Consider the following 16,349-nt stretch of genomic DNA (forward strand, 5'->3'; position numbering starts at 1 on the left):
CCCCAGTAGGGGGACGCATTTCCAACTTCACCCAGGCTTGGGAAGGGATCACATCAGACAGATGGGTGCTGTCAACAGTATCCACAGGGTACTGTATAGAACTACTGCAGCGTCCCCGGAACCATCCTCCACGACAAAGAGTACGCTCTTTAGAACATCAGAAGATTCTCCTCGAGGAGATCGCCATTCTGCTAGAAAAGGACGCGATAGAACTCGTCCCGGGACACCAGGTAAACAAGGGTATTTATTCAACTTACTTCCTTGTGCCAAAGAAAGATTTGACAAGGCGCCCAGTATTGGACTTACGGCCTGCCAACAAGTATGTCCATCCCCAAAAGTTTCGTATGACTACGCTACAAGAGGTAATCCCCCTCCTAAAAAAGGGGGATTACATGGCAACCTTGGATATGAAAGATGCTTATTTTCATATTTCCATGTTCCCAGCGACAGAAGGTACGTGTGCTTCAAGGTGGACAGTCGACACTACCAATTAAAGGTACTGCCCTTCGGGATAGCTTCAGCACCAAGGGTATTCACCAAGGTACTGGCGGTGGCGGCTGCACACCTACGCAGGGAGGCAATCCCGGTGTACCCTTATCTGGACAACTGGCTCATAACGGGGGAAACCCCAGTAATTTGCAGGGCAAACATTCAAAGGACTATCGACCTCCTCCACGAGTTAGGCTTCTCAATCAATGAGAAAAAGTCAAGCCTGGTGCCAAGCACCTCCAAATAGTTCCTAGGAGCAATCCTAGATACTCAAAAGGGGTTGACTTTTCCTTCAGAGGAAAGAATTTGGAATATACTACTGCAAATTCCGCATTATCAGTCCGGTCACCAAATAACGGTACGCAAAGCAATGCGTTTACTGGGCATGATGGCGTCAGGTATTTACCTGGTACCCCACGCGTGCCTGCGCATGCGTCCCATGCAGGAATGGTTGGCGAAACAGTGGTCTCAAGCAAGTGGTCAGTGGGACGATCTAGTGGTCGTTTCGCCAACACTAGTACAAAGCCTTCACTGGTGGACAAGAGAGAATCTCGCACAGGGGAAACCCTTTTACGATCCCGAAGTACAGGCAGTAGTCACTACCGATGCATGTCTGACGGGGTGGGGAGCTTACCATCTCCACCACACAGCTCAGGGTCTCTGGTCTCCCTCAGTGGCCAAGAACCACATCAACCTGCTAGAGCTTCTGGCAGTATTCAGAGCGCTTCAAGCGTTCGAGCCCCACCTACTAAACCTGTAAGTGCAAATCCGGACGGACAGCACAACAGCCATGTTCTACCTGAACAAGCAAGGAGGGACTCATTCGCCAAATCTGTCCAAGCTTGCCCAGAAAATCTGGATATGGGCACTCAGACGGAACATCTTCCTGTCATCACAACATGTTCCAGGGGAGCTCAAATCCCTAGCGGATGCTCTGAGCAGAGACTCCCTCCCAGAGGAACACAAATGGGTTCTACACAGAGAGGTCGTAGAAGATATCTTCTCTCAGTGGTGTTTCCCCACTATAGACTTATTCGCCACAAGCGAAAACAGACAATGCCCAGGATTTGCATCCAGGTTCCCCCAACCAGACTCCCAGGGGAACGCCTTGTGGATGAACTGGTCAGGGATGTTTGCGTACGCTTTTCCACCAACTCCTCATCAGGAAAGTGGTGAACAAGATGAACAGAGAGTCGATGACGCTCGTCCTAGTTGCTCCCATGTGGGCAAGACAACCGTGGTTCCCACACCTACGCAGGATGGCGGTGTGCGAGCCCATCAAACTCCCAGCCTGGTACAACCTACTGTCCCAGCACCAAGGTCAAACAGTGCACCAGCAACCCAACTCGATGAACCTGGCAGCATGGCTCCTGAGGTCATAGAGTTTGGACATCTCAATTTGCCACAGAGGTGTATGGACATCCTAAAGGAATCTAGGAAACCAAACACAAGGCACTGTTACTTTGACAAGTGGAAGAGGTTCGTTATCTGGTGCCAGAGTAGACAAATCAACCCTGTTGATTGTACTCCTTCCACTATTGTTACATACATGCTCCACCTGCTAGATGCAGGATTGGTTTTTAACTCACTGAAAGTACACCTGGCAGCCCTGTCGGCATACACCACTTCCCATAGCAAGGTCTTGTGGTGGAAAGTACCAGTAGTTAAAGCCTTCATGGAAGGAGGAAAGAGACTTCACCCTCCTATTTCAAACCCACCATCAGGGTGGGACCTTAATGTGGTGCTAGCCAAGCTCATGGGACCCCCTTTCGAGCCCATGCATAAAAGCAGTCTCAAACACCTGACTTATAAAACGGCCTTCTTAGTAGCTATTACTTCTATAAGAAGGGTCAGTGAAATTCAGGTTCTGTCAGTGCAGGATCCCTTCTTTACTGTCCATAAAGACAAACTGGTTTTACGCACACACCCTAGGTTCTCACCTAAGTTTATATCAAAATTCCATGTAAACCAGTCCATCGACCTTCCGGCTTTCTTCCAGGACCCTCAAAGCTTGGCTGAGGTGAAACTACACACCCTAGATATGCGTAGGGCGGTCCTCTACTATGTAAATAAAACCAGACCGCTAAGAAAAACAGATCAACTGTTTGTCTCCGTAGCTACAGGCAGAGAGGGGGATCGCGTCTCTAAAGGTGCCATCTCGAAGTGGATTATTAACTGTATCCAGCTGTGTTACTCACTCTCTGAAAGAACTCTGCCTTTCACGTCAAGAGCCCACTCTACTAGAGGCATTGGGGCCACTCTGGCTTTCATTGCAAATGTACCCCTTGACACCATTTGCAAAGCAGCTACTTGGAGCTCTATTCACACTTTTACTCAGCATTACTGCATTGACACCCATTCCAAGGCAGATACACAAGTGGGACAAGTGGTTCTAAGACACTTATTTGCTCATGACACTTCTCACATCCCACTTCCTTCTTCAGGTACTGCTCGCTAATCTATGCACAGCATGTAATCTAACAGATTCCACAAGCCTCAGAAGGGATACATTACTCACCGTAATCGTATTTCTGATGCTTCTATCTGCTTAGATTCACATGCGACCCACCCTTCCTCCCCTCTGAGAGAAGGCGCATGGTTGCTTGTAGTCTTACCTTTCTATCTATCTGCTTGGATTATCTGTACTCAAGCTACTCCTCATGCTACCTCATGTCAGAAAAAATACAATCTGAGGATCCTAGACGCGTGAGGGATCTTGGGTACAGTGGACGTCACACTAGGGATAGTATTACTGGCACGCCCTGTGTCGACGACCATTTCCGAGTTTCGAAAAACAAACTGTAATACTGCGCAGCTTCCACTAGATGTCGGCCTATGCACAGCATGTGAATCTAAGCAGATACAAGCATCAGAAATACGATTACGGTGAGTAATGTATCCCATATTGAAAATAAGACCAGAGAGTAGATCATACCAGAAATGGCATGTAGAGAGAAGGTTAAAAACACCCATTAAAGTGGGTACAGGTAAGTGAAAGGGTTTTGGGCCCTGTGGCCCAACAGACTGACCTTGGACAGAGCTGGAATGAGGTGCGGGCTCTGAACGTTTGTAGCTTCAACGCACTTGCCGGCACATTTCTAAGTGTTGCAGGCAAGGCATACTGTGGTGGCCTGCAAAAATGAAGGATTAGTCGGAGTCAGAAAACGGGTGAAGCATAGAGTAGTGGGTAGTGCTATCTCTGTTGGGGGAAAAAGGGTGGAACAAGGCAAGTAAAATTACCTTGCTGGCTCAGAATCTCCCCTTGCTGAAAGGATCCTGTTGGTTAGAAGCAGTTCTATGAATAGTGGCCGGCAGGTCCAAAACATAAAGAAAGGGAAAAGAGCAAACGGACACGGGCGGGTCCAGATTAGACTGGGGCCCGCAGTAAAATAGTAGGAATACGTGTACAGTGTCACTTGTAAGGTAGTACTAACCTTGAGAGTAGCGGGCGGCTCGTATGGAGCTGTAGAGGGGTCTGCCGCGCGTTCGATTGCAAAAGAGAGCTGGAGCTGTGTGCACATTGACACCGCGCATGTTTGGGAATATAGTGTATCATTCCCGCGGATGCGTTCTAAGGGAAGGCTGCCGTTGCTATGGAGCTAGTCCAGGGAGCGTGGATCACGTGAGCGCATTTTGAAGGGGTCCTGCCTCTATGAACACAGAAAGTGTATACAAGTGTCAGGCTTTGGTAGCTGCACATATAGGCGTGAGAAATATGCCCAGAGAAGCGGCCAGTGAAGCTGTGTTTCAAAAGAGGATCGGACATGTGAGTCTGTTGCTACAGGCTCAACTAATGGAGTTCAAGCAAACATGAGCCTGCTAAGGGGGCACTGGGCAAGGCGTGCCGGTGCCTAGGCAACGATGCATGCACTGCCTGGGGTACCTAGAGGGAGAATTGGTGGGCATGTACATGGTGGTATTAAAGTGTGTCTGCACTGTGACAGGTACCAAAGTAAACAACGGGTGGACGTATGCATAATAGTCTTAGAGTATGCAGGGCCAGCATGTGACGGCCATAAGTTGGGCATGATTCGTAGTATCCCGCAGGGTTCTGGCAAGAAGACTGGAGTGGCCTGCTGGGGGTGGGCGGTGAGTGAAGGAGATGTCAATACAAGTGGAATTCAAAATGTGCGATCTGCCTATATGGTAGTATGGGAGTGTGCAGACCCAGCATATGGTGGCCAACAGTCTGGCATGACTGAGGGTCTAGCACTGGGTGCTGGCAGGCAGGCTGGATTGGCTGCAGAAGGGGGGGGGGCATTAGCTATTGGTACTCAAAAGGTGCTATCTCTTTGAGACCTTTGGTGGTGGTTTGTAGCTTAAAAATCCAGCAAGCTTCTTTAAAGTTCAGGGCATTGGCACTGTTGGAGGACTCCAGTATTTTATCAATCACCCACCATTTAAATGAGTCATGGCCATGTTGGAATTCCAAAAAGTGAGAGACTAGGGGTGCTGCGTGGGCTTTGCACCTGATCCTGGACCTGTGTTCTCCAATTCTTTTATGAACAAGTCTGGAGGTTTGCCCTATGTAACGTAGTTTGCATGGGCATTCGATGAGGTAGATTACATTCAGTGTTTTGCAGTTGGATAATTGGCGCAATTCCCATTCTTTGCCTTCTATAGAGAATGATTTCAATTTTTGAGTTTGGTTACATACTGCACAGCTCCCGCAAGGATGATGGCCTCGAATCTTGTGCATATTGCAAAGTGTGTATCTGGCACTTTTTTTATTATTTTTTTTTTTTTAAATCAAAATCTTTTTTATTGAAACATCAAAGCATAAATTCATCCGTGAACAGGTCAGTGGCAAGGTTGATTGGTTAAAGCAATACATCGATCAGCCGCCCCCTTGGCCCCTGTCCCTTGAAACCCTTCCTGCCACTCATAAGGCTTCCTAGAGCTCGGCATTGTCATTGTTCATACAGCTTCAATTTAATTTGTCACAATGCATTAACGTTTCATTTTAACATCTATATAATTCATAGTATTAAACTGCTTCATGGATAACTTTTGGGGTATAATATAGCTGCTTTACATTTTACATGCATTTGGTTGGAAGGGAGAGAAGAAAAAAAAAAACATTTTACAGTACCAATTTTCTCATAGTCACCATTCAAATTCAATTCCTATCAACCCTTTCTTCATTTTTCGCAGTTTCCAAATATTGTCCTCAATGTCCTTCGGGATTTCTGTCCTTGCTCTCCAATCAGTGGATCTTCTTTATTCCCCGGCTGTTCAGGGTTGAAGAAGGAGTTTAATCAGTCTCGGTTGGAAGAACATATGTTCTTTTTCTTCAACGTATTCTAGAAGTGGACCCCAGGTGTTCTGAAATTTATTCAGTCGGTTTTCCATGGTGGCTGTTAATTTCTCTACTCCCAGAATGTCCCAGACTTGAACCCACCAGTGCGCAATGTGGGGTCCTTCTCGCTCTTTCCAGAATCGGGTGCGCGTGAGGTGTGCCGCCATTAACAGCTGAGTGATTAACCGCGCTCTGGGACCCGATTGGGGATATGATCCGTCCTCTGGGGTGTCGCCCAGTACCATATTTAGTGGGTCCAAAGGGAGAAGGATGCCGCAGATATCCTTGATTTTGGACCTGATCTCAAGCCAGAAGGACTGAATGGTCGGGCAATGCCACCACATGTGTCCCAAGTCCCCTTTGGCCCCACATCCGTGCCAGCAGTCATCTGGATACTCTGTTTATTGCATGCAGCCTCTGTGGCGTGAAGTACCATCTATAACAAATCTTAAGAGCACACTCTCTGGTAGTTGTACATCTGGAGGACCTGTGGGCCCTGTCCCATATTCTTCGCCATGATTCTGGGGTTATCTCTCTCCCTATATCCCTTTCCCATGCTGTCATATAAGACAATTTTCCTTCTTCAGGGACATGTTCTAGGAGGCGGTAGCAGGTTGCCACCTTGTGTGTTCGCTTCCCTTCCGCCACTGTTAGTTCTAGACCCATAGGCTGCCTGTAAGCCGCTTTCTTCACATTCGGGTTGGTGATCCAGTGTCTAAGTTGTATGTATCTAAATCTCTCCGTCTCCGGGAGGTTACATTTTTCCTTACATTGGATAAATGTGGAGGGGTCATTATCAACATAAAGCTCCTGTAGCCTCAGGGTCCCCGTTCCCGACCAGTTATGTTGAGATCTAGGTTGGAGCCCAGGGGTGAACATTGGGTTCTGCGTGATCGGGGTCAGGGGGCCCAGACCCGGGGTCGATCCTCTCAGGGTTATCTGCCGGTCCCAGCATTGGATCGTGGAGCGCGTGGTTGGCAGAAGGGGTCTCCGGGAACCCCATGCCCCTGGTGGTAGAAAGGGGAGGTGAGAAAGGGGTGCCCCTGCAAACATCTGTTCAATATCTTGCCATTTGGGGGGATCCACTGGAATTGCCCAGCCCAGGATGGGGGCAATTTGTGTAGCTCTATAGTACCTTAAAATCGATGGGAGTCCTAGGCCTCCTAATTGTCTGCTTCTAGTTAGGATCCGGCGCTGGATTCTGGGTGTTTTGCGCTGCCAGATAAATTTGCCTATCTCCTTTTGCAGATTATGTAAATCTCGCTCTGAGATGTGGATTGGGAGCACCTGAAGTGTGTAAAGCATTCGGGGTAGTAGGGTCATCTTGATGGCTGTTACTCGTCCTAGCCAAGATATCTCCTGAGGAGCCCATTTTACTAGGGAGTCCTTTGCCTCTTTTGCCAAAGAGGGGATATTGGCTCTTACTAATCCCGCGTATGTTGGGGTTAGTTGTACGCCTAGGTATGTTATTTTGGAATCTACCCATCTAAGAGAGTAGGTGTCCTGTAGGGCTTTTAGCACCCCAGGCTTTTCAGAGAGATTTAGGCCTTTTGACTTTGCCTTATTAATTGTGAAGCCCGCTATCCGCGCAAACCTTCCTAGCAAGCTCATGAGTGGGGGGATCGAAGTCTGGGCCTCTCTTAAAAAACAGAGCACGTCATCTGCGTATAGCGCCACTTTGTGGGTTTGGGCTCCCACCTTGAACCCTTTAATATCAGGGTGCAGGCGAATGTGTTGGGCTAAAGGTTCCATAGCCAGAGCGAAAACCAGAGGTGATAGGGGACAACCCTGCCTGGTCCCTTTACCCAATTTTATCTGTGATGTCCATTGGGCGTTGACCCGTATTCGAGTAGTGGGAGTCTCAAAGTTGGCCAGGACCAATTTGGAGAAGTGTGGGCTAAAACCAAACCCCTCCAGAACTTGGCGCAGGTAATCCCAAGCCATGCTATCAAAGGCCCGGTCGGCGTCTAAAGAGAGCATTGAAAAAGGGCCAGGTATAGAGGGGGCTAGGGCTATTAAATCTATTGCTCTTTGGATGTTATCATGGGCCGATCTTCCCAAAATAAATCCCGCCTGGTCCCTGTCTATTAGTGTAGGTAATATATTTCCTAATCGCCGAGCTATGATTTTGCTGAACAGTTTGGCATCTGTATTGAGCAAGGCTATGGGTCGGTAGGAAGCACAATCTGCTGGGTCTTTTCCGGTCTTTAGAATTAGGATTGTGGTGGATTCAGGCATAGATTGGGTGACTGCTCCCGTTTCCCTTAGGATGTTGAATAGTTTTGTGAGGTGTGGTATTAGTTCTTTCGCAAATGTTTTATAGTATTTGTTTGTGAATCCATCTGGACCCGGAGTCTTGCCCAGAGGGAGGGATTTGATAGCAAATTCAACTTCCTCTGCCAGTATTGGGGCATCTAGGAGTTCTAAAGAGGATTGGGGCAGTTGCGGGAGGTCTGCCTTGGATATAAATTCTTTAACCGCTTGTGGATCCCCCTTATGTGAGGTTGTGTGCTCCCTGAAGAAATCTTCTATGATGCAGCATTTGCTCTCCTCAGAATATGTGTCTTTGCCCGATTTATCCCACAGAAAGTCTATTCTATTCTGTTTTGTTTCAGTTGTTTACCTAATTTAGCTGCCAATAGTTTGTTGGCTTTGTTTCCTTTAGTGTAAAAAAATTGGTGTGCATCATGCTGTATGCCGCCTTTCCCATATGATGCGCTTCTGAAGCCTTCCTCGCGACTCTCCGGTCCCTTAATGAGCGCCGGGAGGGTTTTTCCTTGTGCGCCCCTTCGAGTCTGAGTACTTCCCCCTCTAATTGCTCTCAGGAGTCTCCTAGCTCTCCCTCGTTGTGTTGCCTGTTCTATCAGGTGACCTCTGAGTACCGCCTTACTTGCATCCCAAATCGTGCCCCAGCCCACCTCTCCCATGTCATTTTCGTTAAAATAGGCTTCGATAGTTTCTCTGATGTTAGCGCGGGTTAGTGGATCGTCTAACAAGAAATCATTTAGCTTCCAGGCAGGCTTCCTTGATGAGACCAGTCCAAGGGGGGCTATCGCCAGCAGAACCGGAGAGTGGTCAAATATCGCTTTTGACAATTTCAGGAAGAATTGACTTTGGTCACTATTGGGGGCATAGATGGAGATAAACGTGACCTTACGGCTATCTAATATGGCGTTGATCAATAGGAACCTCCCCTCCTCATCACGGACCACTCCCTGAGTTTTAAATGATATCCCCTTGCGCACCAGGATGGCAACCCCTCGCTTTTTCATCCCGCTGTATCTGGCACTTTTACGTTTGGATCTTGCATGGGTCAGGAGGTCTTTCAGGTTTTTAGATGATCTGAGTGCCATCCTGGGTTGTGGTTCCTCCATTAGGCTGAGCTGTACTATGGGCCAGAATTTTTTAATCATGCCCTTAAGTTGGGATGTGTTGGTATTGAAGGTGGAGACACACGCCAAGATGTTTTCAATGGGCGGGTCATGTTGTTTCGGGATTAGCAGTGTCTCTCTAGGAGTGCAGAGAGCTCTTCTTGGTGTTTTTCAATAATTTTTTGGGGTAACCCCTACTCTCTAGTTTGCGCTGCAGCTCGTTGGCATGGATCTTGAAATCTTTGGTTTCTCCGGATTCTGAGGAACTGCCCATAGGGCAGGTTGTCGCGTAAGTTCCTCGGGTGGTGGCGCTGGTAATACAGTATCGTGTTCCTGTCAGTTTCTTTTTTAAAAATTGAACATTCTAATTTATTGTCAATGCCAGTGATGCTGAGGTCCAAAAAAATGATGTTGACATTGCTATTGTTGATGGTGAATTGGATTTCCTGGGATTGGGCATTAATCCACTCACGAAAGTTTTGCAGTTCTTGCCCGTTGCCTTGCAAGAAGAAAATTATGTCATCGATATATCTGTACCACAATCGGATGTTCTCGTGGAATGGGTTGTCAGTGTTGAGTATGTAGCTTTTTTCATACTCTGCCATGTAAATTATAGCCATGCTGGGTGCGAAAGCCACACCCATGGCTGTTCCGCATGTCTGTAAATAGAACTTTGCTGCTCTACTGCACATCAATTGTGCTTTGAAAACGAACGTTTAACTTTTGCTGCTCACCAGTATTGCGAGCCGTGAAGGGGCTCTTGCTGGTGCTTGGGGCGCTTCCTGGAGGAGGTGGGGCTTGTGCGGCACACGTGATACATCACGTGACTCATCACCTCCTTATAACGCCGAGCCATCCACCCGAGGGGCGTTAAGCCCAATAGGGGTAAAGGCCAGTGACTGTTGTGCGACTGTTTGGCGTCTGGAGGTGAGGTAAGAGGACCAAACCCGCCCCTTCTGTCAAAGAACTGCTAGGACCTGTGAATTGTGTCCATCAGTGTCCATCTTGCACTAGCACCACAAAAAACATTATATAACACTATACAACTCGCAACACATCTCAAAAAATCCCAACTTGGGTTGGTGTGATGGCGCCACTCTCCCCCCACGGAAACTGACTCCAGACGTTGGCTGCGAAGTAACAAACTGCAATCGGATTTCAGCACGAGAAAAGCTTGCGCCACGACAACCACTCAGGACGTCTAGCAGGGAAATCGGGGAAATCCAGAAGCTTCTCCTCTCTATCTAAACACTCCGGCCTGGATTCCAACTCCGGTCACGGGCTCTTGGTCCCCAGGAGTTCCGTGCCAACCGAAACCTGTTTCATCCCATTCTACAACAGAAGAGGGGGTCGCGAGGACCCCTTTAACTCCATCAGCAAGTGTCAACTGCAACACTCCACCGTCAGCTCTGGAGGCAGACGGGGGCTCGCCAACAAATCCAGGAAGAGAAGGAACAGTTGCTCTCATTACTCCGCCACGACCATCTATCGCGCCATCACCCGGCCGTCTTACCGTTATGACGAGGGATTCCCCGCCGGAGACTGTCAGAGGAAGGCCGCGGCGGGGGTCTATATGGCCGGGAGCGCTCATCACCGACTGTCGCAATACCAATTTGTATTTGCCAGCACCGGGGGTCCAAACGATCGACCGCAATCCGTGTCCCAGGTAGACGAGGACTAGTGACAAAAGTGAGCAGATAATGGAATCAGCCGGACAAGGCCGAACGATCTTGGCCCAAATTCATCAAAGCCTTAACTCATCAGCAGAACAGCCGAACCATCTACAGCGGCATGAGGCAATAACTACACCAACAATGCCAAATATAAATGACTCCTGGACCACAGACAACGAGGACTTGGCGGGTTCCCCGAATAGGAGGTCAGAAGATGACTCGGTTTGCGAGGTGTTCATGGAGGGGAACTCGACCAATCTGGTCCCAGCCACAGAATTAAGTGAGCCTCAAGATAAATCTGCACCAACCAGGGTCGGAGAAACGGCATACAAAACCTGGCTAAAGCAACATCGCCAGACGCTATATCAGAACGATGCTGAAGCCATGCAAAACGTCTTGGCGTCTATGAACACGAGAGACTTTGGGTCGCTCCTGAAGAGCGCAAATGGCCAGAATGTACAACCGCTTTCCAATTCGGTTGCCGAACAAAAGTGGATGTCTTATCTCACTGAACTCTATCGCCAGCCCTCTACGGTGGTGTCACATCTCTCACCTAAGAATGGAGAACCCTGGATTGCTCTATGAAATGTGGCAGACATCCTCAGAGTTATCATAAATTTAAAATCTTCAAGAGCCCCGGGCCCCGATGGTCTGACAAATCTAGACCTGAAAAAACATCCGAAAGCCTGGGCGGGAGTCATTGGCGAGTTATTCAATTACTGTGTCAAACAGAAACAAATTCCCAAGACTTGGACGGAAGCAGTTTTGGTGCCAATTTTTAAAAAGGGGTCAAGAGACAGTCCGGCAAATTATAGAGCAATTGTCTTACTCGACATTATAGGGAAGATCTTTGCGTCTCTTTTGTTGCGGCACTTCAAAGAGTGGGCCATGAAATCTCCGGCCATAGACCTGTTTCAAACTGGCTTTCAAAAAGGCGCCGGAACATCGATTAACCTCCTAATCCTCAACATCCTGAAAGCAAAAGTGAAGGGAGGGGCGCCCAAAGTCTATATGGCTATGGTGGACCTGTCTCAGGCCTTCGACACGGTGGACCGCATCAAACTATGGACCAAGCTAACAACCTGGAAGTGTCCCGGACCGGTTCTAGAACCGATAATAGCTCTCCATACAACAACATCCCTCCGAGTTCGCCTAAACCATCAAGGAATTCTCTCTGATCAGATCTACACAGAACGAGGAGTTAAACAAGGCTGCCCCTTAGCCCCAGCTCTGTTCATAGCCTTCATTGGTGATTTCCAAGAGTCAGAAAAAAGGGTCCGCTCCTTCGCACCGAAACTGGGACACTGTAAAGTGTCTAGATTGTGGTACGCCGATGACTTGATCCTCATGGATCAGACGGCTATAGGTCTGCAAAGACAACTGACCAATTTAACCACATACATGGAAAGTAACAACCTGCAAATTAACAAAAAGAAAACTAAAATTTTGATATTTGCCAAATCGACCAAGGAAACTCATAACATGCCGTCCTGGTTCCTCGAAAAGACAAAAATTGAAGTAGTAAAGGACTTCGAATACCTGGGTGTCCTGTTTGATAACTCTCCAAACAACAATTCTCTTTAGGACTCACTATGGGGAAAAATAAGAAACTTGGCGGCCCAAACCCGTGCTGTGGATCAAAAATTTGGCAAGTTTTCTTGGACACCAGCACTCCAGTTTTACAAGGCTAAAGTCATGCCAGCGATAACCTACGGTATGGCAGCTAATCAAGAGGTCTGGGCAAAGTTAGAGGGCTTTCTGTGGAAATCAGTACTGGGCTTGCCCAAATCCACCCCTATGCCGGCAATTCAGCGGGTTTTGGGCCTTCCGTCCTTAGCCTCGGTGGTGGCACAAAGCGCAGTCCAGCTGTATGGTGTCTCCAAGCTCGCTACCAATCTTTCAGGTTGTGGCATTAGAAATCAAGAAAGGTACTTGTAAATCATTGGCTGCATGGGTGAAAAAGTTCTGGAAATGCTTGAAGTCGCCTGCTCGGAAGAAACTCTAATTACGAACCCAGGACGAGTAAAAGCGAAACTGGAGTATCAGGATTGGATAAATACCAATGAAAAAATACTACTATACAAATCTCTAAAACATCTGCCTCTGGTTCATAATCAGTTGAAGGTCCCATTGAAGTACTGTGAAAAATTCCCAGAGAAAGAACTTAGGAAAACCTTCATGCGTGCTCGACTGAATTTGCTTCACACGATGGAAATTCTGGCTATCCGAGCTTGTTCGACTAGATCAAATTGTCGGCTTTGTGGAACTACAGACCAGGCAGAAACCATTCGACATCTTCTTATGTCTTGCCCAGCACTAACAGCTGAAAGACAATCGTACTTGGCACCACTTACTTCAGACCCTTCTGTTTTGGATGAAGAAACTGGCTGGTTTCGACTGATGGCAGGCGATTCCGCAAAATGGTCTCGGATGGCAGCTAAATTTCTAGTAGTGGCACTAAAAAGAGCCAACTCCTCAGATACCATCTTGACCACGTGTAGTTAAGAGCCAGTCTTTAGCCTCACGGCTCCTGTTCGACCAAAAGTGGTGTCCCAAGTATTTAACAAGTATTTTTAACGGAAGCGTCAAACTTTTTTTCTTTTCTTTTGTAAAAATCAATTTGGTTAAACAGAAAAAAAAAGACAAAAGAAAACGTGTCGTTAAAGGAGAAGTAATTGTTGGTAAGGGCGAACTCCAATAGTTCAACTATAAACTTCACTGGGACTCTCCTTTGGGTCATATGCAGGGTGAGGTGGTGTCTTATGGATTCTACTGCTTTGTCCCGAGGGATGCTGGTGTAGAGGCTTTTAATGTCCATGGTAACTAGCTGGTTGTTGGTGGGGGTCGAAGAGCTGAGGTTCAAAGATGGCAATGGTTGCCATGGTGTCCTTGAGGTAGGATGGTGTATTCTGACAGAGGTTTCAGGAAGTGGTCAATGAATTTGCATATTGGTTCCATGATCCGCAACCTGAGACGATGGGTCTCCCTGGAGGTGTAGTGCTGTTCTTATGAATTTTGGGCAATGCATAAAATGCCGGGATCCTACCTTCTGCAGTGTTAAGGAATGCCTCTTCTTTTTCCGAGATCCAGTCTCGATCCAGAGCGTATTTAGTAATTTCCTGTATTTTGGATTTGATAATGGGAGTGGGTTCTTTTTAAAAAATGGTATTGTTGTTTTCTTCATTCAATAGCGTCATTACCATCAAGGTGTATTGATCTGTGTTTTGCATGACGATTCCGCCCCCTTTGTCAGCCGTTTTGATAACAAGGTCGGCGTTGTCCGCAAGCGTTTTGAGGGCTTTGCGTTCCCCTACTGTCAAGTTTTGTCTCTGGTGTTCCTGGCAGGATTGCAGTTTCTTGATTTCTTGTCTCATGCATTTCTCAAAAGTGAGTAAGGATACTGGTATCTCGCTGTCTTTTGAGTTAAATTCTGATTTGGGTCTTAGACCTGTGTCATCTGGTTCCAATGGACTTCTTCCAATTGGGCAGTAAAAATAGTACATTTGTCCTTGGTGTACTACATGCACCACTTACATGCACCACTTAACCAAACATATCCATGGAGCTGTTTCGGTGAAAGCAGGGGCACAAGGTGCTACGTGTCTGTTTACTGTTTTTTGTTGGGAGTATTTTTACTCCCCGTTTTTATTTGTTGTGAGTATATGCCCATTTTTAGGGAGTAAAAGTGGCTGATAAACCTCTTATCTGTAGGGCTTCTTGTATTGGTTGCTCAAATTGTGTAATCTTCGCTAGTGGGAGGGATGGAAAGGTGTCTGAGGCCAGATAGTCAGAGCCTCTGTGTCTGGAGGGGCTGCAGCCATAGATGCAGCGTGATATTTGTGAACCCAAGCAAGTTTACCGTCCTCCGTGTGGTGCAACTGCCCTTCGTCATCAAACAGACCTTGATTATTGTTGCAGGATCTGTTTAGCTAGCTTGTGGGCTAAGACGTTGTTAGCCTTGTTACCTCTAGTGCAATAATACTGTTTAAACTTTAAGGGTGCCTGGGATGTCCTTCCTGCAATGTGAGCCTCTAATTTGGCCCTAGCTATATTCAAGTGGCACCTGGCTTTAAGGGAACCTGAGAGTTTATATGCCCAAAGACCTTTATTACAGCCATCCTGAACTAATTTCCATGCAATAGGTTTGTTTTAATGTTGCTTAATAAAACCTTTTCACAATATTCTGGTGGTCAGTAGTTGTGTGTTCCTTGCATCTTGTGACAATTGTCAAACTTCTTGTTTATCTCTACACATGGGGGATTTGGAGAATGTTTTATCTTTTCATCTTAGTGAATTAAATGCCTCTCAAATTGTTCACCCTGTTGTTGAATGATTACACAGCTTGCAATTGGAACTTTGCTCTAGTAGTATAATCATGCTTAACCTTCATCTAATTGACGAGTGCCCGTTGAAACTTTAATGTTACTATAATCTCTGGTGGTTGTTGCTTCTGCCAAAATAGCCGGTGAGATAACTATTACGGATCTCTTATCTACGTTTTTAAGGAGTATGAAGTTGTTAGACACTGATCCAAAAGTTGTTCCTAATGTGGTTGCCTTAATGAGTAAATCCATCTTCCAGTCTTTATACATCCCTTGGAGAGAACATTTTATAGTTGCCCGTCATATCAGTTCTCATTGCTACTCATTCTCTGAAAATATAGACGACTGTTTTTAATTTGGATTTAATTTTACATGCGTTTCATTCTTGACACATATACCACTGTAGTGGTGCCTGCGGATATCTGTGTCCACTGTCTGGCGGCAAACCGCTCTGTGCACTTGTTCATATATATTATGTATGGCTGCTTCCACTGTTTGCAGCTCCCCTGTTTACTCATATGTTCTACCAATTGAATTCTCAATTTAAGAATGCTGAGAAGTTTGCGGTAAAACTTAATTGGTTCTCATTTAATACTGTGTGAAAAATTGAATTAACTGCCATAGTAGCAATATAAACGAAGTTTCAAAATGTGTAATCCTATACATGTATTTGTGGTTAGCTCTTGAAAGATGTGGCCAGAAAATATCTGAGATTCTTTGTATCTTGACACTTGCTCCTTTTCATTAGGCAAAGTCTGAAACATCAATCCTTGATTGAAAGCCAGTTGAGGCACAATGACATAGTCGCTGGTCTGAGTGAGGATATCCAGATAGCGTATCACAGTTGTTTGCAACTTGCTGAAAACATGAAGCTTTCAGGAACTCAGGTAAAATGTGGGGTTTATGTCTCGTTTGTTGCTCTGGGTCATAATAGAAAAATGTGCTATGACACTCAATAAACTCATTCTTTTCATATATGTGTTTTATATTTATGTATATGAAATCAAAATTAAGTCTCAAATTGTAAGAGGGAACTTCCGTTTAAATCGTTTTTTTTTTAATGTTTACATGTGTGTCCAGTCTTTCCCCAACAACTGAGACGAGAAAGAAGCGAGGAACAAGGATGATCCCTCCTAATGAGAACCACTGTCAGCAGTCTAGTCTTTCCCCAAAATCCTATTGGCCAGAGCCAGTA

At 46.5% G+C, this 16,349-nt stretch overlaps 1 protein-coding gene across 3 annotated transcripts in view; it reads left to right on the top strand.

Annotated features, from left to right (window-relative positions):
• Positions 1–16,349, top strand: part of FIRRM (FIGNL1 interacting regulator of recombination and mitosis) — a 1,502,596-nt gene that overhangs the window by 513,929 nt on the left and 972,318 nt on the right. For all 3 annotated transcript variants that reach the window (XM_069641302.1, XM_069641303.1, XM_069641304.1), the window contains exon 8: positions 15,903–16,041. In XM_069641302.1, the coding sequence (XP_069497403.1) occupies positions 15,903–16,041 (139 nt within the window). The remainder of the gene's footprint in view (positions 1–15,902; positions 16,042–16,349) is intronic.

This window comes from Ambystoma mexicanum, chromosome 1q (assembly GCF_040938575.1).
Source record: "Ambystoma mexicanum isolate Mex_15411 chromosome 1q, UKY_AmexF1_1, whole genome shotgun sequence".
NCBI classification, from domain to species: domain Eukaryota; kingdom Metazoa; phylum Chordata; class Amphibia; order Caudata; family Ambystomatidae; genus Ambystoma; species Ambystoma mexicanum.